The 22,223-nt window shown below is 41.7% G+C and overlaps 1 protein-coding gene across 1 annotated transcript in view; it reads right to left on the bottom strand.

Moving 5' to 3' along the window:
- MYO3B (myosin IIIB) overlaps nt 1-22,223 on the bottom strand; it is a 342,946-nt gene that overhangs the window by 96,250 nt on the left and 224,473 nt on the right. Inside the window, exons 28-31 of the mRNA XM_015596448.1 lie at nt 21,193-21,355; nt 19,764-19,844; nt 6,629-6,730; nt 2,240-2,342 (exon numbers count right to left, since the gene is read on the bottom strand). Coding sequence (XP_015451934.1) covers nt 2,240-2,342; nt 6,629-6,730; nt 19,764-19,844; nt 21,193-21,355 — 449 coding nt within the window. The remainder of the gene's footprint in view (nt 1-2,239; nt 2,343-6,628; nt 6,731-19,763; nt 19,845-21,192; nt 21,356-22,223) is intronic.

The raw sequence follows: 22,223 nt of genomic DNA, 5'->3' as shown, positions 1-22,223 counted from the left end.
GTGCCAGGTTTGCAGGCCAGGTCATAAGAAAGTGTGCCACTTACAGAAGTGGCAAGGTCAGGTAAAAGAGGTAAGGTGCTTTGGTGGGGACTTTTCTGTTGAGGCCCTGGTGTGAAAATCAGAAATACATGGTCAACAGGAGCTGGATATAAAAGTGTGGAGCTCTGAACAGAGATCTGAAAACATGCTCACACGGCTGAGAGTTGATACCAGAATACAGCAGTGAGAGAGGATATCATCCAGGTGAAAAGTAGAGAAAGAAGAGAGTCAAGCCCTTGGAGACTTGCCTGCATTTCAACGGTGAGTAGAAGAGAAGGAGGATGGAGACCAGAGGCTGAGGATGTCTTGAAGGAAGAATCTGAAGACTGAAGCACTACAGACATCACAGAAGATGAGGTTCAAGGAAAACATGAACCATGAACTGCATGTTGCAGAGTATGATGTAGATGAGGCTCTAGCAACTGGGAGCTGAGCTTTCCAAGACAGTTTTAGGGATGTGGTAAAGGGCACAGATCAGATTTCAGGATTAAGGATGGAGGGGTTGGTGAGGGAATGAGACAACTGGCCTGGATGCCGGTCTGAGGAAGTCTGATAGTAAAAGTAAGAGGGAGGGACAGGGCCAAGAGCAGGCTTCTGTTAAAATGGGACAAGTATATATAAGCAAAAGGGTAAGAAGTAGCAGAGAGAGATGGATGTGAAAGCAATGGGTGGGCTTACTGATAGTGACAGGGTCTGGAGGGCAAAAACATGACAGAGGGGTTAGCCTGTGCAAGGAAGAGGACCTGTGGTCTTTTCAAATAGGAGCAAAGGAAGAACAGACAGCTGAATATAAGGAGAGGTTTTAAGATGGAGGGAAGGGAAGTGGAAGTTGCTCACAGAACTGTTCTGATATTCTGAGTAAAGTAAGTCATCAGCTGGGTTTGAGGCAAGTCAGGCTGGTGCTGGAGCCATTTATCAAACTGGTTCACTGACTTGCCCAAGGTCAAACAGCTGGAAAACGTTAGCACTACGACCAAAACCCAAGTCTTCTACCTACGAAGTTCAGTGGTCTTTCTGCTACAACGGAAATTCTAAACTTTGTTATTCTAATATGAAATGTTGTATCTATAATATTTCCTCAAGTACCTTTAAATGAGCTATTCTGATTATTTAGGAGAGCAGTCTATTTTAAAAGTAGTCCAACAATAATATGAGACCATGAGAGAAGTATTGAGAATTAAATTTGTCAAGTCTCAAAAATATTAATAAGAAGTCTCAAAAAATTAAGAATTATTTTTTTTTAAATTACAAATTAAAACCACCTCTTTTTCGATGTGAAAAGATGCAAGGAACTTTCTAAAAGCCTGAGTAAATTTTTAATGAGTCCTCATAGTCAATCTGGGGCGAGAGTGGGTGAGGAATAAGAGAAGCGAGCTTCATTCTAGTTAGACCTTCCCTTTGCCATCCGCTCTGTCCTGTACTTGTCTCTTCCTCCTGGTGACATGTGTGATGGGGCCTAGAAACCTTTCCTGAGAAACGTAGGTTATGAGGGCTTCCCTGAAGAGAGGAAGCCTATAGGTTTCTTGAGTCTCCAGTCTTGGTGTAACAGCCTAGCCTGCCCTTACTTAAAGTGACCTCAGCCTACATTTAGCCAGCATCATTGTCCTCTGCAGACCTAAGCAGTTCAGATGTACATTGAAAATAGTGCATTATTGCTCTGGGCAAGCTCTGCTCTACTCATTTTGAATCATATTTAACTAAAACCTGTTAGTAAATAGGAAATGAAATTCCCTTTTTGCTTTAGCTTAAACCTAAGATTTTCAACCTCAGGACTCTTGTCATTTTGGGTTAGCCAATTCTTTGTTGTGTGTATGTGGCAGGGAGCTATCCTGTGTATCGTAGAATGTGCAGCAATGCCCCTGTCTTATACCTACTAGATTCCATTAGTACATCTCCTCCCTCTAAAGTGGTGAAAACCAAAAATGTCTCCAGACATTGCCAAAATCCCAGGGGAGAGGGGTGAACCTGCCCCCAATTGAGAACCACTGCTTTAATCCAATGAGACCAAGTCTAGGTTTTACCATGAAGAGAACCCAAAAGCAGCGTTATGTTCATGTTGCCCTGTAGAACAGACTTTTGCCCACAGGGCAATGGCCTCTGACATGGGAGAATCTGATGGGAAACACTTTTGGTTCCACTCTCTCCAACTCACCAAAAGCCCTTGAGTTTAAAAATGGGAAATCTTATAGATAAGACTCACCAATTTCTCTCAGTCATAGAAGGAGAGTTGCTTGAAGTCTCAGCATGGCCACTATTGGATTCTGCTTGTGGACTGCTTTTATGACCTACAGAGCCCCTCAGAATTGAGAGAAAACAAACGAGTAGTTAGAGACCTAAGCAGACATTCAGAAATAGGCAGGGTTCAGAACAGTGACCACCTACACAAAGCAGCACCTCTCTCTCTGTCCTCATGCTGCTCCATGACTTTCCACGCCTTTATTTAGGACACATCATCAAAGCTGACCTGTTCCGTAATGGCAGTCCTCACTCGCTGCTAGGTCCCAGCCAGCAAATTGGATAAAATAACTCATGCTCATAGGAAAACAAGTTACCTCACTCTGGTAATAGTGGACAGAGATTAGAGGCCCCCAGATGGCAATAGTAGTAGCACACAGTAGCCGGAATAGCTCTGTGCTAGACAGAGTTAATAGACCAGCTTCCAGTCCTGGCTGGGCTGGGCAGGGCTGCTTGATGACGAAGATAGTAGGTCAAGGAATGAACTATCACAATAAGGGTAGATTTAACTGTAAAAAGGGAATTATTCCAGGAGTAATTGATTTCTACATTGAGATTGGGGACAGTTTACTGATGAGTTTCTCAAGAGTGGGGGTGACAAATACAATTCCTCCTTCCTGTGACCCTGGCAGCCATGTCTAATCAATCATGACCCTCTTCTACTGACCTTTAATTCACCTTCAAGATCCTTTTTAACATAACTCTTCACATCAGTGGTTCTCCAAGTATGGACTCTGCTTTGTCTGACTCCTTGAGAACACATCACATGAAGTGTCAGTATCACCTAAAAACTTGTTAGAAATGCAAATCCTTGGGCTCCACCCCAGTCCTAGTGAGTCAGAAAGTCCTGGGGTTGGGCCTGCAGTCTGTGTTTTTAACAAGTCCTTGAGGTGATCAGGATCCATGTGGAAGTTTGAGAGACACTACTCCAGATCAATGATTCTTAATCCTGGCTGCTCATTAGATTCATCCTAGACGATTCTAAATGCACCTGAACTCAGTCCCTGGAGATTCAGAAACTGACCTGGGGTGGGGCTGGCATAAATTTTTTAAGTTCCCCAAATAACTGCAATGTGCTGCCAGAGCTGAGAATCGAGGGTCCACGTAGTCATGATCAATCGATTGGGATATGAAAGAAACTCTGCATCTATTTGTTATCCTTATTTTAGATAATCAGTAATACCCAAACCAAAATATAACTAATGAAGATAATCTGTAAATTTGCCAATTGTGACAATATATATTTGTGGAAGATGCACAAAATACAAAAAGTTGATGTTGTAATGAAAGAACATATAATACAACAAAAATAGAGTGCAGAACACGAAATATGGAAGCCAATAATTTTTGTGTTGTCTATTCTAGGAAGAGTATGCTCTGGTTCCATATTATTAATTTGGTTTCTTAAATAGAAATATCTCTTATGTAGAAGAAATGTAATTCTTTGAACTATCAGTGATGATAAAACCATCTGTATTATTATTATTGCTATAAGCACCAAAAGAATAAAGAGAAAAATTTTAAATGTAACATTACATTTTTATTATTAAACGAAAAAACATTATGATCAAAAAGCAAAACAACATTAAAAGAAAGGGAAGAAAAGCAGAAATCAAGAGAAATAGTTATAGCCTTTTAGAATTTTATTAACTGATTCCTTTCTCAACCCCACCCCCACTGCCCCTTCCTGCCTTCTCTTGATTGATAACTCTTCTGGTTAGAGGACTGGGCAGGTTTCCACCTCTTGAGGATTCGAAAACATTGTTTGGCCCAAGCTCACTTGTAATACTGCGACAAGTGACATAAAGGTAAGAATTGACATAAAAAGAAAAAAGAAAAGTCCACATCTGAGACACAAATATCTTTGTTTCTTCATTGAGAAGGAATATTGACACAAATAATTTTTAACCTTGTTCGCTGGCCCAATTCAGCAGCACCAAGACCTACCACTCACTGATCAAAGTGTATATGGTACCACCCATGTGGAAAGCCAAGATTGCCTTTGTGTGTACCTAATTTGTGATTCTCGGTATAAAATGAAGCAATAGCAGTTTAATAGTAATTCAGAGAGGAAAAAGCACAAGCAAAACCAGGAAAGACCACCAAGCCTCTTTTGGTTTGGGACTCTCCTTAGGAAGGTGCTGGGTCCACCACCAGAAAGAGAGGAGACATCAACGCCTTTACTTCGAGCTGAACAAATGCCCCTGGTTACTTTGCCGGGGTTTCCAATAAAATCCACAGAATTTCTGTTGATGTAATTGAAGGAAGACTCATTCCATGCTTCTTATTCATTTATACTTCAGTCATCAAAATATTGATTTTTAAGAGTTATTTGAAGTTTAAAAACCTAACAGAAACTTAAAGATTATTCTTAATAAAGCTTAGATGAAGTCTGTTCCTCTATCCCTCAGCTCTGTCTGAAAAGCAGGGAGAGGATTTGGGTCAGAGTAAAGAGAGAAACTTAAACAAAAAAGAAGCAATCTTTATGTTGCACACCTGAAACTAATATAATGTCATATGTCAATTACATCTCAATTTTAAAAAGGTTAAAAATAAGTAAAAAATAAGAAGATTATCAAACCACTGAGTTCAAAGCAAAATCCAAAATTGTCTAATATTTTGAATTATTATCCTGGTGGCAGTTGGAATCACCTGATATCTCTTAGAGAAATTGTTAAACAAAGAGATTGGAGAAATGTAGATATGGAAAAAAAACAGCAAAGTCAAAGAGGGTGATTTGTTCTAGGTGAATAGGTCAAGTTAAAGGAATTAGACCAGTGGTATGGCTGAAAAAATTAAATGATGAGGTTAAATTGCAGAAATTTTCACAAAATATCAGACTCGAGGTGTGTGTAGGTGTGATCATAGAGGCTTCTCTAGACATGGGTCTCTTTTCTTCAGGGAAGTGTCCCTAAGTGTTTAATGACACAAGTTTTAATGATACAAGGCAATATTGGGAAGGACTTCTCTGGAGGAGATGAACTCTTTCAAAGTTAGACTGAACTCTATGAGCCATTTATATTTCCCAGAAAAAAAATGTGCCAATTCTTCACTGGACCACTTGGAAATAAGATGAAAATGCATTTGACTATCAGGAGAGGAAAAAAAGAAAGAAAACAACACAGCAGGTGTTGCAAACTCAAACACCTTTGGGGCCACCCAGGTAACATAAATATGTGCAGTGTCAGGCAGAGAGCGGTGGTGTTTGTGGTGAATGCATGCCCCATCTGAAAACATGGTTTTCAAAAGTTTTTTCAAAAACACTGTGTCTGGCCAAACAAAATACACCTGTGTGCTGATCACAACAGGAGGACCTCTCATGGGTGGCTTCTGCTGAGGAGAAAGGGTCTAGATGTTAGGTCAGTAACAAGTAGACATTCTTCTTTTGAAAGTGACAAGTGTCTCATTGTCTCCAACCCCAAGTGTCCTCAAGTTCAAGAAACACTGTTGCTCCTTGGGTTCCCCCTTCTCTTTTTCTTCCACTCCTGAACCTCCCTGCCCCCAGGGAAAGCTCTAGTTCTGTATTTCATTGAAATATAGGCTGGGTGACAGATTACAAAGGAGCTGGAAATGCCCAGAGCGTCACCGCTGGGCCTGGCAGATAAACTGTTGCTGCAAACTCTACTGTAAAACCCAGAGCAACTCATCCTCCACTTTTCATAAGATGCTAGCATTAATATTAAAGATCATATATAAGAAATCATAGCTGCTTCTGTAGAAGTCCAGGGACTTTCAAACTGTAAAAAAAAAAAAAAAAAAAAGGAGATTCCAATATTTTTTAAATGTTTAAAAACCACTGATTTAGTCCAATTCTCTCATTTTACAATGATGTTAATTAATGGCAATTTTAGACCAGATAACGCAATTTTTAATTTCTTGTCCACAGTGCTCTTTCCCCCATGAATGTTCTCAATCAGTTTGAGGTCTGTGTATAATTTCAGGATCACAGAAAGATCTGCCTGAAAAGCTAAACTTTCATAAGTCTTAAGGTAAATCAGACAGAAACATGTTAGGGTCTGCTCCAAGAGGACGGGTTGAAGGGAAGCAGTGGGTGAGGGGAGCCGCAACTAGGCCAGTTTCTCCAGCGAACGGGGAAGTGGGCGGAGGGAGCAGCTGCGGAAGGGCTAACTTATCCCTGTCTACTCTCTCCCCTTCTGTGAACCTCTGTGAAATCGTCTTTCAGGGTCCCTTGCTAAGCTGCCCCTGAATTTAAGCAGCTATCACCTATCTATAGGGAAAAAAAAGAGTGGTAGACAGAAGGTCCCTATCAGTTCTGGATCATTTCCAGTTCTGGAACCGTCTCTGGAATGTCCCCAAATACAGGACACCCATCTCAAATCTCTAATGACCTCACCTTTGTGGTCACCAGGCTTACTGCAGTCTAGAACCTGGGCACTTCCCCTGGTGTCCCCTGTGACAATGAGGTGTGCATCATCGCTTTGGTCTGAAGGGTGCCCTGTGGAATGAAACAAAGGAGAAACCTCTCAAGGTTATGCTCCCACACCTAGATAAATTACCAAACTGTGTGACACAACTTGGCTAGGGAAACCCACATTTGTCTTACAGTTTGAGGCTCTGAGATGATGAATCTCAACAGACCTGGTGCTTATTTTAAAGATTTAACATAGTGTGGTTAGAAAGGGCAAAATGGTAAGGAGTAGGAGAATTAATAACTGTCTTGGCTGGACTCCCTCCTAGCTTGGTGATGTTGAGTAATTCAGAGGACCTCTCTGTCTCACAGACTGCATTAGTCAAATAGGGTGCTGGGTGTCAAATAGAGGTCATGAGTGCACCAGGCCAGGGCTCCTGGTTTGACAACTGGATGGCTTTGCTATTGCCTCTTCGGTTGCTACCACCAGGGGAATAAAAAAGAGGAGCCAGGTCTCTTTCCTTCCACATCTCCGCCCCTCAAGCACACCTTTCCCTTCCTTTCCTCTTGTAGCTCTGTTCACTGACTGTGTGGGTTGACAACCAATGACACTGTCACAGACAAGACAAGCCTCACACCGTATACTCAGTTGAGGAATATCACAATTGCAGCTTTTCATCATCCAATCAACTTAGTTCACGTTGATAAACACCTAAATATTTCTCCACCAAAATAGTTGATGGCTTGAATGGAAAAATACCAAAGTGTTTATATCAGCTGTTATATCTCTTCTTCCATTCTCTACGCTGTTCAAGGTCAGGTTGGGGTGAAGATGTTCCAACATCTCTGACTACCTCAGGTATCTGGAAAGGGCAGGTTCTTTACAACTGGGTCCTTTGGCTTTAAAAGAAATAATAGTGGCAGCATGATCCCTTCTCACTACAGAAGAAATAGTCTTCAGGCTCTGCCCGAACTCTGTCCCGTTTCCTTTCTCCCTGACCTGTGATCTAGATCTTGTTCTCTCTCTTCCTGAACCTTCCTTCTGACTCCGTCTGTTTCCAATTCTGCCAGCAGTACTTCTAGATATACCATATTAGAATATTTGGGATCTCTGATCTTTCTCTTTCTTTATTTCCTCAGATGAGATTTATTTTTCATCTTGTCCCTCACCCTCCTTCTGGGTGACTCTCCCACCTCTGGCATCACCTTTCCACACCCAGCCCAATGGCACCGTGTCTTTCCAGTCCTTTACGGTGGCCCAGGACACATCCCCACGTTAAGAAATGCCAGCTGCTTCCGACTACTCTTAAAGAGGCGGGTCTCTCATGGAGCTTCCATTCTAACACAGAGAGTGAGACTAGAACGAGATAAGAGATGTGAAAGTATCCTGAAGTTTTTAAGGTGATGAACTGGCTAGACTAATGTTCTCTCAGAATCCACGTCTGTCCGGAACTTCAGAATGTGGCCTTACTGGGAAATAGCGTCTTTGCAGATGTCATTGGTTTAAGATGAAGTCATGCTGGATGAAGGTATATTTTAAATCCAATGATTAGTGTCCTTAGAAGAAGCCCATGTGAAGACACGGAGAGACACAGGGAAAGTGCATGTGACAAAGGAAGCTGAGAGTGGAGTGATGGGTCTATGAGCTGAGGAATGCCCAGCATCGCAGGGAACCACTAGAAGCTAGGAGAAAGGTATGGACAGAATGCTCTCTTGGAGCCTCCAGTAGAAACCCAATTTACTGACACCTTGATTTTGGAATTCTAGCCTCCTGAACTGTGAGAGAATAAATTTCTGTTGTTTTAAGCTACAAAGTTTGGGGTGATTTATTATGGTAGCCTGAGGAAACTAATATAAGGATGGCAAACTGACAGATATTAAGGGCTGAAATAGAAGGAAAAGGTAAGGTATGTGCATTTAGCTTGATTTGGTGAATAGGGTAGGGTGGAAGGAAGAAGAATTAGGGCCAGGAGCTAGGGAGACATCCATTATTTTTATTTAACAAACACAAATGTATGAATTCTTAGGTTCCATGCTTTTTCCTAAGCCCTTTACAAAAATTAACTCGTTCAATCCTCATAGTAACTCTAAAAGGTAGAGACCACCCTTATTTCCACTTTATAGCTGAGGAAACTGAGGCACGGGGAGGTTAAACGTCTTGCCCAGGAGTCACTGGAGAGTGGCAGAGCCAAGGTTCGAACCCAATCAGTTTTGCCCTAAAGCCTGAATTCCTAAGTAATGCATGGTGCCGCTCCATTTACTTAAACATTTAAAAATCATTGACCCCTACTCTTATTTTTTTCCTTTATAAGTGGAAGTAAAAGTTCAGACTTTATTTCTTGCACATGCCTGGGCTTCTAAGTCAGCTGCGGCAGAAGGGAGCCTTGGACTGGTCTGGCGTTTGATGACCCACCAGAGGACAGAGGCAGGCATTGTTTCCAGCAGGGACACTGTCTGGGAAGATTTCCTGGTTAGTGAGCTAGGCTGGGTAAGCTTTCCTGCCCTCATAATAGACCTGGCAGAGGGTGCCCACTGTACCTGGCAGAGAAGGCGCATACAGATGAGGCACAAAAGCCCAGGCTTACCCTCCTAACTGCTGCTGGTCGATTGCACAAGGAGCCAGCGTGGTTTCTGGCTGGAATGACAGCTGGTCAGCAGCCATTTTATCAGAACATAAAGAGGCCAACTTGTGGGAGGTCCGACTGGCAAATGCCACCAACAGCAGCATCGAAAAAGTAACATTTTAAAAAGAACTAGAATCTCATTAACATATTTTTTTCCTACAGCTGCATCAGAAATCCTGGCCTCCACACAAAACAAATTTAGTAATTTCAGGCCTATGAGAGCATTTTTTCCACTTTGATTCTCTAGTACTTAATTCCAATCATTATCTCAGTCAAACTTTGAGTTCAAAGAAAGTCTTGCCTGGTAATTGCTTTCACTATCTTGGCAGCTAAGGAGAGAGGTTTTCCCTTATCCCAGAAGTCAGTTTCTTGCCTGCCCTGGAACACTGCCATGTGGGGACTGCCCATTCCCTTCATGCATCTAGGAACTGTTGCTTTCTTTTCCTCTGACTCCTATCAGCCTCATGTTGGATTTATTTCTTATGACTTATGCCCTGCCTGCTTCCAAAAAGAATTGGGGCTAGCCTCATAGATCATTTGTTTCTTGTTGCTGTGTTAGTTGGCCCTGGCTTAATAGTCGTTTAAAGGCTGTGGCAGGTGTGTAGGTTCTGGTTCCATCTGATCGTCCTCTCCGCCCTCCTTTAAAAAGACTCCTTTTTTAGAGCAGTTTTGGGTTCACGATAAAAATTGAGGAGAAAGTACAGAGATTTCCCGTATACCCTCTGCCCTCAAACATGTACAGCCTCCCCCATTTTCAACATCCTCCACCAGAGGGGCACATTTGTTACAACTGATGAACCTACAATGACACATCATAATTATCCAAAGTCCATAATTTATATTAGAGTTAACTCTTGGTGTTGCACATTCTATGGGTTTCGACAAATGTATAATGACATCTATCCATCATTGTGGTATCATACAGCCTATTTTCACTGCCTTAAAATCCCTCCCCTCTGATTACCCCTGATAACCATTGTTCTTATTGTCTCCAGAGTTTTGTCCTTTTCCATAATGTCATATAGTTAGAATCGCACAGTATGTAGCCTTTTCAGACCAGCTTCTTACGCTTAGTAATATGTGTTTAAAGTTCTTTCAGGTCTTGTTATAGCTTGATAGCTCATTTCTTTTTAGCACTGAGTAATATTCCACTGTCTGGATGTACCATGGTTTATTGATCCATTCGCCTACGGAAAGACATATTGGTTGCTTCCACGTTTTGGCAATTATAAATAAAGCTGCCTTAAACATCTGTGTGCAGATTTTTGTGTGGCCATAAGTTTTCAACTCCTTCAGGTAAATTCCAAAAAGTATAATTACTGGATCATATGGTAAGAGTACATTTAGTTCTGTAAGAAACCACCATAGTCTTCCAAAGTGGCTGTACCATTTGCATTCCCAACAGCAGTGAGTGAGAGTTCCTCTAGCTTCACATCCTCACTAGCATTTGGTGTTGTCAGTGTTCCAGACTTTGGCCGTTCTAACAGATGTAAATTGTGGTTTTAATTTGCATTTCCCTGATGACACATGATATGGAGCATAAGACTGTTCCCTTCTGAAGGGAAAAAGACCACAATTTTTAATGTTGTTTTGTGACTGCGTCTAAAGCATCTAGAAGTGTTCTGCACAGACAGGATGTCCAGGAAATGTTTTGGAAGAAGGACAGCAGATCAGGAGTTGGGCAGTCTGTTTTGCAGGGAGGTTTCTTAGCCATCATCTATAAAATTGGGTAAGATTCATAGCCTAGTTCTCAAGGTTACTATAACAATTATAAGAATAAGATGAGCGAAAGTGCTTTGTATAAACTGTAAATTGCTATGTAAAAGTATAAGATGTTAGGAAAATAAGCATTTCTGTTGGTTAATCAAGAAAGAAATAATTCACACCCCTAGGATCATTTTGGCTCATACAGTTCTGATTTCTTATAAAGCAGTTATTTATTTTTCTATAAACTTTTCTAAAAAAGATAAAGTTCTGAGTGTATATAGCAGCTTTATTCATAATCACCAAGAACTGGAAACGAATATTTGTTAGGTGGTAAACTGACAAAAGTGTGGTACATCCATTCACTAGAATTCTGCTCATCAATGAAAAAGAAATGATAACAGCAATGACGCTAACGAATCTCAGAAACATTACACTAAGTGAAAGAAACCAGATTAAAGAAACCAGATTAAAGAATCTGTATGTTATATGACTATTTATATGACGTGTTGTAAAAGGCAAAATTATAGAGACAGAAAACACATAGTGGTCGCAGGAGCTGAAGGTGGAGGAGGGATGAATGAGAAAAAGAACATGAGAGAGTTTTTCAGAAATGTTCTTTTTCTTGATAGTGAGGTGGTTACCTGACTGTATGTGTTCATACAATTGTATCAAACTGTTCAAGTTTTATGATATGTAAAGTATACCTCAATAAATCCGACTTAAAAAAAATAAAAGGATAAGGCCTTCTTTTCAAACTGAAATGTTTCTGGAAAGCAGGATCTAATCGCTTTTAACTTGCTAAGAGGAAAGAGCCTGGAAGAGAGAACCTTGCTGTTGATGGGGGACCCTTCACAGCCATTTGCATCATTGACCATAGCTAGTTTTGACACTAAGTACTTGGCTCGAAGTCTATGAAATTAACAGGCTCTGGTTGCTTATACATCTCAACCGTCACAACTTTATTGAGGAGAATGGCTACCAGCTGTCACCTCTGCCTCTGCCTCCGTGCTTGGTGATTCAGACTTCATGGCCACAGCAAATCAAGCCGTGATCCTGCTATGGTTTTTCGTGTTGGGGTTTGAACTACTAGCCAAATGGCTGTCACTCAGCTGTTATGCTGCCAATCACCCGTCACTGTGGGTTAAGCATGATAGGGACGCCAAGATCCTCCAACTCTTTAGACATCTGAAAGGCAACTTGCTTTCCACGCTAGCAGACAGCAAATCAGGGTGATATTTAACTCCTGGATTTTAGAAGTTCTGACTTCCTGGAAGCGGGTGAAAAGGGGACTTGAAATTTTACAGAACAAGTTACAGGAGAGCCTCAAACCAATGAACGGGAAAAATGATGTCAGCAGCATACCAACTAAGTCTTAACAATCTTGAGGTCACTGAAAAATTTATCTACACAAATGAATTGAGCTCTCAGCGTGATGGAACACAGTTCTTTACAAAAACAAAAACTACCTGAAATCTTTCACATATCATTATCGTACTTGAATTTTTCTCTGTCAAATAAGCAGACATAAGTTAAGATTTGGAAAATTCTCTCTTTTATAAAGGTTTTATTGTAACTGTATTTTAGATTTGGCAGGTACTATTATTTTTCTGAAAGTGAGAGAAATAGTTTCATCTTTTTGAAGTTACAGCATTATTATGCTCACCCTAGAAGAATATTTCACAGGCTGATTTTTTTCCCCAGTGAACTTTATATTTAGAAAGGGAGTACAGAGAAAGAACTAACATTTACTAAATATCTGCCCTGTACGGGTATTGTACAGAACACTTTGCATATCTCTTCACAACAGTCCTGAGAATTAGACTTTAAGGAGTCCCATTTCATCACTGAGGAAACAGCTCAGAAGTTACTTCTCCTAAACCATATGACAAATGGTGGCATAGCCAGGATTTAAAGTCAATTGTTTTGACTCTGAAGTCCACATGGTAGAATAGTATGTAAAACTCTTCCCATACCTCTGACTGGTACCCTATGTCCATGTGCCATATCCAAGATGGATACCAACGGTAGAGCATGGCCTACTGGAAAAAGTATTGGGTGAAGACTCGGAAGAGGGATCTAAACTCTGTTATGTGAGATTCTTAAACTCACATAACACACAAGGGGAGACAAGTTATTTAAACTCCCTTTGCCTCTGTTTCATCTGTTAAGGAAGAAAACAAAACCTGCCTTTCTACACATAAGAGACTTTTAAGGAAAAAAGTCTGATCATTTTGCCAAAGCATAATTATTTTTTTCTGTGAATCTTTCTTTATTATGTACATAAATAACTAATGAAGGTTATAAAATGTGAAACATTTTATGATTCTATATGAAAAAAACTTGAAAAAATATAAATACATAAAGGCAACTTAAGTATGTTGTTGATCATAATAATGTTGCAACATTCATCATTGAAGTGGTAAAGATAATGTTTCAGATACCACCGCTTTGTGGCCAGACTCTGGAGCTCAGCATGAGGTTCATGATGAAGAAACTGACTCCAAATTGAAGAGGCTCTGAAATTTGAATCTTGAGTCCTGGGGGTGCCGACATCTTAAGCACATTTCCATGCCATGTCAATATGACATCAGGCATAAGCCGACCTTGAGCCCATGCTGTCTTTGCAGCTTCCTCTCTGGGCATTAGGTAAATAGTACCTTGCTCTCTGGGTGTTTAATTCTAACATGGGCAATAATTTGATTTCACAGTAAAAGATATTCCTCTGCCTTCCGAATTATTTCACGGCAAGAATTCTATTGTTTGTGCCCAACCGAGGTTTGGCAGAGCCCATTTCTTGACAGAAACCTTGAAGCCACAGGCCAAGCCTTCTCTCTGCTATAAACCACTTCCTCTAAGCTATGCTTCAGGAGTTCTCTGTAGGTCCTGATGCCGCTCACAGACAAGGCACCTTTTCCCAAAGTAAATTACAATGCTTGTCCTCCCAAACATTTTCCTCTTCTAAAATGTTAAGCCTATTGCTGTTAGAAATCAGCCACAGCTCTTTACTTAGAGAGTTAGAGAAACCCAGACAGCATGTGAGTGGACTGAGCAGGACCCCTTGCATAAGCCTGAAGGGCACCCTGTTTTCTGTTAGACAAAGGTTTAGAAGACATGGAGTGAGCTAGTTTACAGTGCACAAGTCATCCCAAGCCCAGATGCTCCAGTTATTTCTTTCCCCTAGATGTTTCTTCATTCTTATGTGGATATGGCCTAAAACACCAAGAAAAGACAGGCATCTGGCTTCTGCCTGATGACCAAGAAGAGTTTAGAACTTGTCTTCTCTCACATTTTAAAAAATTAAGCTTTTGTGTGAAACGATCAGGAATTTTTCTAAGAGAAATAGAGAGAGTGAAGAGACAGTGAGATAGAGTAGAATGACAAATAGGGACTCAGAAAGAAGTGAGAGAGGGCATGCTTATTTTTATTGTTTGTTCAGTGTGGGCCTTTTCCCTTAATGGTGCCTTCACTTGACTTCCCTCTACTGTTTGGCTTGTGATCAGCAATCTGCTTACATGCAGCTTGGTCAGAATGAAAAATAACTACCACAGTCATTTTTACCTTCAAGAAACATGGGTCATTTCAATGCACATCCTCGGCTATATTTTATAATGATTTCTACTCTTTGTTTTGCATTGGAGTTTTATGGAACTCCCTTCCAATGAGCGTTGACTTAATATAGAGTACCTGATTTACACAAACAGGATCCCTTTGAGGGAGAGTGTGTTTTATAGCCCTCTGTAGTAGAGATGGAAAATTTGAAGCCTCAAATTAAATCCCACTGTTCATCATGGTAACCCCAGCCAAAAGCAGATGCTTAACAAATAGTTGCTGAATAAGTGAATGAAGGAAAGAAATTTTCTAATTTAAAATATAATTTCCCTGCACACCTAGGGACATTTCTGGAAATCTAATTCTAGGAAATTGTTGCAACCACCAAGTTAGTCATTGCCAATCCACCAAAAATGCTAAAGGAACCATCTTTTTAAAGTTAAGAAAGGCTTGAAGGAGGCCTCATGCTGAAAGAGATTTAAAAGTTCAGGTAGTTTTAAACACTAAAAATTTCATTCTGTTATGCTGTAGGGCCAGGCTTCTAAAAGAAGTTAAATAGCCTCTGTTAAATTGCTCTCAGAAATTGTGTCTGAGTGTGCCAGAGCCTGTCTGGACAGGATGCTTGCTTTCCCCTCTGGAACCAGCATTTAAAGCAACTCCCATCAGCTGGCATCACATGAAGTATCCAGCAGTTCCAGCTGCAGCCAGTTTAAAATGCCTGTTCACAGGCTCAAGGAAGGCACCCCCTCGGCCTTGGCAGAGGTCTTGGCAGAGTCATGGCTGACACTCTGAAGTGCTTTCCCCAAAAGGCATCAGAAAGAGAAATGGACGTGGGTTGTTTTTTTTTAGCGCTACTGTTATCTTCCGATAACATCTGTGTTGTTGGAAGGGCCAAGGAGGGAAATAGGAAGCTGATCAGAGACAGGACAGAGAGAAAGAGAAACGGACAATGTACAGAGCAATGAAGCAATCGGATGAAAATGTGCTGTAAACCGATGGCTCTCCGTGCTCCCAGGGAGTGGGGAGAGGGGAGGAGGGGCCCTAGGAGAGCCTGCTCCTCTTGGGAGACAGTCTTTGAAATTCTGTTCCCAGCCCCTAGGGCTCCACTGGTCACCTACTCAAGGCATTTCCCCTTGAATTAGAGGGGCAGTTTTAAATCCAATGCTTTCAAAAGCTTAAAGAATGAGACATTGTAGATCTTTTTAAAAAATTCCCCACAGGTTGTTTGCTTTGATAGTATTTACTGAGGAATATATGCATTTTTAGTTGAATAAATCTAGTTACATTCACTTTCTGAAACTTAAGAGTTCATTTAAAAAATAGATAAGTAATAGAATGATAGATAACTGTTAGGTTTTACATAGAATACCCCATCCATCTGAACACTAATACATCCAATCTTATTTTTCTGATTAAAAAGTATATATTTTCAATCCTTTGGTGTTTAAAGGAATATGATTTTCTATGGCAAAAGCCTATTATTACCATTAACCACCACCAACAAAAAAACACAACAAAATATGCCATTTCTCACCAAGATGACATTCACAGCTGCCCCCTCCCCCAAAAGGAGACTGATATACTATACTTTTGCTTGGGACCCCTACTCTCTCTCCCTGAGAGCCCACCTCTTATAAAGGCCCTCCACTGCAGGCACAATGTTATACACAGAGGAAATAAATGTGCATGTACCTAGGGTATTCTTTTCCGTTTGTTTTCTCTTCCAGCATTTGATCACTGGCTGGTGAACTGTTTGGGCCCGCAGAGATCTCTAGACCACCAGCTCATGTATTTGAAAGGCATCTGTTTATTTTGAAAATGCAAATGTGGCCTACCTCAAAGAATGACAAGCAAGAAATGACCCACTGAGCAAGGGGAGAGGTTTCCAATCTGGAGCCCTGTCCCTCCTCTATCACACTGAGATCTCTCGCTGTCAGAACCACTTAAACAAGCTCCAGGAATCTGACTGAAGGGCCCACAATTAATATGAGCAGCGCTTCTCTACTCACTCTCTCTCTCTCTCTCTCTCCCCGAGGAAGTGCTATCTGTTTTCATAAAGGCTGTACCAATTTACATTCCTTCCAGTAATGCAATTGCAGTTCCAATTTCTCCACACCCTTGCCAGCATTTATTTTCTTCCTTTCTCTTTCTTTTTCTCCCTCCCTCCCTCCCTCCCTCCTTCCTTCTTTCTCCCTCTCTCTTCTTCCTTCCTTCCCTCCCTCCTTCTCTCCTTCCCTCCCCTCTCTTAAGAATCAACCAGGCAGATCACTTCTCACCTAGTTTAAAGTGATAATGAGGTCATTTACAAAAGGACTCTTAGTCTTTGAAATAGTGGCTCCTAGACCAAGGGCTGCCTGGAGGAAGGCCCCATAACGGGGACACTGGCCTCCTAACAGCAGCAGCCTGGTCCTGGGGATGGATTCCCGGAGAAAGCCCAGGAAGGTTAATACCCCGACTTTGATCTCTGTCAAGGCATACCAGCAAGAATTAATTTACATTTCAGATGAAAAAGGTTGACAGCATGAAAAGGCATCTTGTTTCTGGTATGTGAATGTGCCCTAATAGATCGGGAATTCTGAAAGGAAGTTCTGAGGAAGCTAAAGGGATAAGCCATGCGGCTGCTTTTATTGGGAAGGAGATGAAAGGAAAACAAATTTCAATATGCTCTGTAGCAACATGTAGGCCAAATGCTTCCTAAATTTCAAGGGCTGCTTTTATAAAAGTATATAACATATCTTAGCAACACTATTTAAAAAAAAAAAAAAGATTAAGGGCCAGGACTTGAATATAAACAAACTCACTCACAGAATCTAAATTTCGAATAAAACAATTTGTTGAAAAAACAATAAGTTAGAGAAAACCTTAGACAACAACCAGAAAAGTTTGAGCTACGATAACATACCCAAGCTACTTCCCGCATGCTTCAGAATGAAGAGAACCACTATGTCTGGAGTTTGTTCTACTTGGCACGAAGAGGAGCTTATAATAAGAGGACTGTGTTTGGGAAGAGCACACCCCAAAACAGAAAAGTTGAAATGAGTTGCTTCGCTTTTTAGATGGACACAATCATGCCTTCGGAATATGAAGATAAGGAAAAGATTCTCAAGTAAAAGTAAACTGCCCTTAAAATGGCAAAATGTCATTACCCTATCCATGTACCTTTTCTGATAACACAAAAGCACCTCAATTCCTGTTCATGGTGTCCACTGAATGGCAGAGACTCTGCCTGCTTTTATTCTGGCTGCCACGACTCTACTTCAAGGAAAAGAGGTGGCGTTAGTGCCATCCTTATTGCCTTCGTGCCTGCCCAAGCCCCTGCACCCTTCATTAATAGAAATGCCCAAAGCCACTTGGTAAGTGGGAACACTGGCTGCCAACTTAAGGAAGATGGTGCTTGCAAAGTTGGAAAAAAAAAAAGGATAAAAGAAAGGAAGCCCGTTAAGAAATGTGTTGTCTCTTTCCACGAAACAAAATGATCTTTCCGTGGTACCTATCCCACTGCACTGAAAACATGTAATCATGATTGGCCTGATATGATGATGAAGATGACCTGACTGGCAATATCCAGCCTTCACTTGGCAATCACAGAATGCAAAAAGGGAGTCCTCCAAACACGATTATCGAAGAGAGAACATTTGACTTATGATCCTAAACACTGGATTCAGTGGATCAACAATACAGAATCTCAATGTTTATATTTTAAAACATATGTTGGGCTTTGGGCCAAACTGCAAAGATCAGAAATCAGCCCAGTATCCTCTAACAGGGACCAAGGGGTGGGAGGAGGTGGGCAAGTAGGGAACAAATGCACTTTGAGTTGTCTTTTTTATGCTACAACTAGAATTGCAACTCTCTTCCTGAAGCTTTGAAGTTGCAGAGCTTAGAATCCCAGGGGATGGTGTAAAACTTACATATTTGCATTTAAATGACACCCTTTCCTCACAAACATTTTGGTTTTGAATAAAGACTTTAGGCCTCTACTGTGGACTAAGACAGGGGTTCCCAGCTCCTGGGGGCCGTGGATGGGTACTGGTCTGTGGCCTCTTAGGAACCGTGCCACACAGCAGGAGGTGAGCAGCGGGTTAGTGAGCGAAGCTTCATCTGTATTTGCAGCCGCTCCCCAGTGCTAGTGTCACCACCTCAGCTCCACCTCAGATCATCAGGCATTAGGTTATCATAGGAGCACCGGCCCCTGGTGCCAAAAAGGTTGAGGACCGCTGGCCTAAGAGAGTTCTGAGGAGTGTTCCAGGAGCCAGGTTCTGGGCAGAGATCTCCTAGAACAGGCTACAACTAATTTATTTAAAAGTTAGCTTCAAGCAAACATGGCAGTATCTGAAACCCTACCCGTCTCCTTGCTGCTGAGTCCATGGGATTGGCTATTTCTCTTTCATTCTATCTCCAGTGTCTTGAGCTCTGGGGGCTCTTGGCGTGCTCTGGGGCCTGTTTTTCAGCACCTCCATTAGGCACATGCAGCTTCAAGTGACAGAGGGAACCCAGCTTGATAGCCACTGTGGATATTGCCATTTGCAGAAGAGCAGAGTAACCTGGGAGCCAGGAAGAGGATCGATGCCCCAGAAACAACTCAGAGTGCTCAGGCAGCCAAGTCCAAGCTGAGCCACGAGAGCCATCTTGTGCTCACCCTATGGGGCCCAGAGGGCCGTTTTAGCCACATACAGGCCTAAGTGGGGGACACTTAGTTTTCTGGGAAAGTCCCTGAGCTATTCCTATCTCTGTGGTACTGAGACACAGGTCTAGCAGATCATCAGAGAATTCTAAGGTTGGAAGCTACCTCCTAGACCTTTTCAGCCAGTGTTCTCATATCACAGATGAGGGCTCTTTGACTCCAAGAAGGAAAGAGATTTGTTCACTTGGCAGTATGCAAAGTTAACTCTATGCGGACTGTCTGTGTTCGAATGCTGGCTCTGTCACTGACTAGCTATGTGGTCATAGACAAGTTACTTCGCGCCTCTGTGTCTCAGTTTCCCCTTCTATAAAATTGGGAATATAAGAGTGTCTACTCAGAGCATCCTTAGCCAAGTATGGCATGCAGCAAATGCTCCTGAAAGGTTTATCACATCATCACCACACAGTGGTGAGAACCAGCACTAGAATGCCCCACTAGAATTCTTATTCTTATTCCAGTGCTCCTGAATTATTAACCTTTCAGCTTTTCTAAACTCATATGAACTTAATCACTGAATATCTCCAAGTGGACGCTATGAAAACGATGTTTTAATTACCTGCTTGAATATGAACAGCAGACTCACTCCTTCTGTTGCTTATTTTCTTAAATTTCCTCCGAGCATCATATCCTCTCCAGGCTAAAAATATAAAACCATGTGCTAGGAATGACATTAATTTAAAAACGTGCCAGAGAATTGATATAAGCTGTTTTCCCTCCAATCTATTATCCCTCTCCTTCTCTCTCCTGCTTTCTCACTGAACAAAACAAGCAGAGATACGTGAGTGATTATGGGAAAGAGGGGCCTCTCTGTACTCTCAGCTTGGCCTCTAAGATGCATCTGAGGAGGAGTTATTTTTGTTCAGGCAGTCAATTTGCAGAACAGTCTGGATTCCACTTAAGAATTATTAGGGACCCACATCCTAGGAGAGGTGTTTCCCTGTCGTTCCAATCCATGGAGGAAGCTCTGTCTTTGGAACTTGGGGGATGGGAAAGAGCTGGAATAGCCTGATTTGTTCCATATTTTTTATTGGGAGGAAGGTCTAAACATGAAAGTTGGAGGAGAAAAATATAAAGAGGGAAGTCAAGAAAATAATTAGCAGAACAACACTTGTATTTGGTGAGGGTAAACTATGTGCCACGAACTGTGCTAAGGGAGATAAAATGTGTGACGGGAAGGGGAAAAGCAAAGGAAATGAATGAAGAGAGAAAGAGAGAGAGCATCTCTGGAGGTGTGCTGAGTCCTTTAGACAGAGAACTTGGGCATTAAGCCACCCACCAGGAGCACGACTGCCTCTCCTTTTTGCTCCCTCATGAGAGCGTCATAGCTCTCCACGCTGTTGAGTGAAGTCATGAAGTCCAGAGCGAATGTTATGATTCCAGCGTACGAGTGCACAAAGGAAACCATCTGCTATGTTCAAGATGGGCTAGGCCTTTCACAACCACTCATCAATAGCACTGGAGCCAAATGCTGTTTGTAACACAAATGACACACACATGTGTGCAAAGAGGCACTGACTGGGCTGGGCAAATGACAGAGTCTAGTGTTTTGCTCCCTTGGTTTACAAGCTCCGTTTGGGCTTTAAAAAAAAAAAAGCCTTCTGGAAGTGGCATTAGTAATTCTAAAAATCTAGTAAGGGACCTGAAGTGTGTATTATGTCAGTCACCTGGGAGCTGGGACACATGTCTGAGTGATTTGGGTTTTATATCCATCTACTTCATACTGCCTCTCTTTTACCTCTTGTCACAATGTGTTGTGATGGCTTGTTTGGTTATCTGGAGGTCAAGGACCATGGGGGTCTTGTTCATGGCTTGGTCCCCAGTACCTAGCACAGGATCTGGCCCTGCAGTTGGCATTTGATAAATTTTGCTGAAGCAAAAATGGAAGGGAAGGAAGGTGGGAGGAAGAAGAGAAGAAATCACTGAGAAAAGTAACAGGCGAGTGGCTTCCTGTACTTAATGAAATGCCAGGATTCAGGATCATTTACCTGACTGGATGGCAGTGGCCCTCTTCTCTCTCTTCTCTCTGATTCTTTTGTATCTCCTGGCTCCAAGCCACCCCTTGGCATATGCCTGCAGCACAACCACTCTGCCGATGACTTCTCGTAGTAGCAAATTTAATTGCTCAACATGGTAATATTTGAGGAAAACCTGAAACAAGACATTAGTTTCAGCATTACATATGGGCTCCCAAGCAGACATTTGCCCTATTCCAGCATAGTTTACAGTGACTTGATTTATGCTAATATTATGAACTCCTTGGAAGCACATACAATTCCCCTTCGAAGGTTAAGCCAATCTGTGATTACGGATATAAACATACAATGAGGCTAACAAGGTTTTAGGAGATCCAAAATGTTCTCCAAGCCTGCCTCATTTCTGCCATGAGTTCCATTTTCTCAGCTTGATCTCTGGGTTCTTTCCCCACAGTCTCTCATGGAGGTGCTAACCAACAGAACTGACCCATAGCCAACGGAAGTTAAGAAAGAGAGAGATCTAGATGACCCTCAACGATTTATTTCCTGCCAAGGAACAGTGGTGTTGCCATCAACACTAACACTCAGGCTAAGGCTGGCTTTGTAGGGCAATTTGAATGGACCATAAAACCTGGAATCCCACAGGGATGTGATGTTCTCCCAGATGAAAAGTTATACACAATGAGGCTACTAATCAGGGTATGCAATAAATAACACAACACGAGTCTAATGAAAAATGGCCAAAAACCACTCATTATTGTCACTAACATGACTTCTGTATTTGTATATGGTGCTGAAATAAGTAGCACTGAAAAAAGGAACATTTTAAAATGAGCTCAAAGATCTCATTCTAGAAATGCTAAATGGCTCTCATACTACATGCAGAACAGGAGGCACATGCTCCTTCTCTGGTCCTTGATTTCCTGGGACTCCTGATCCAAGACCAGCAAAGATCACTGTTATGTCGAGGTCTTGTCTGCTAAGCTACATGACTTACAGAGTCATTCATATCACTGACAAGAGACGAAGATACACAGTAGAGT

This window comes from Pteropus alecto, unplaced genomic scaffold, assembly GCF_000325575.1.
Source record: "Pteropus alecto unplaced genomic scaffold, ASM32557v1 scaffold3, whole genome shotgun sequence".
In the NCBI taxonomy this organism is placed as follows: Eukaryota; Metazoa; Chordata; class Mammalia; order Chiroptera; family Pteropodidae; genus Pteropus; species Pteropus alecto.
Note: the sequence above shows the minus strand (reverse complement) of the source record. Positions and strands in the feature narration are given on the sequence as shown.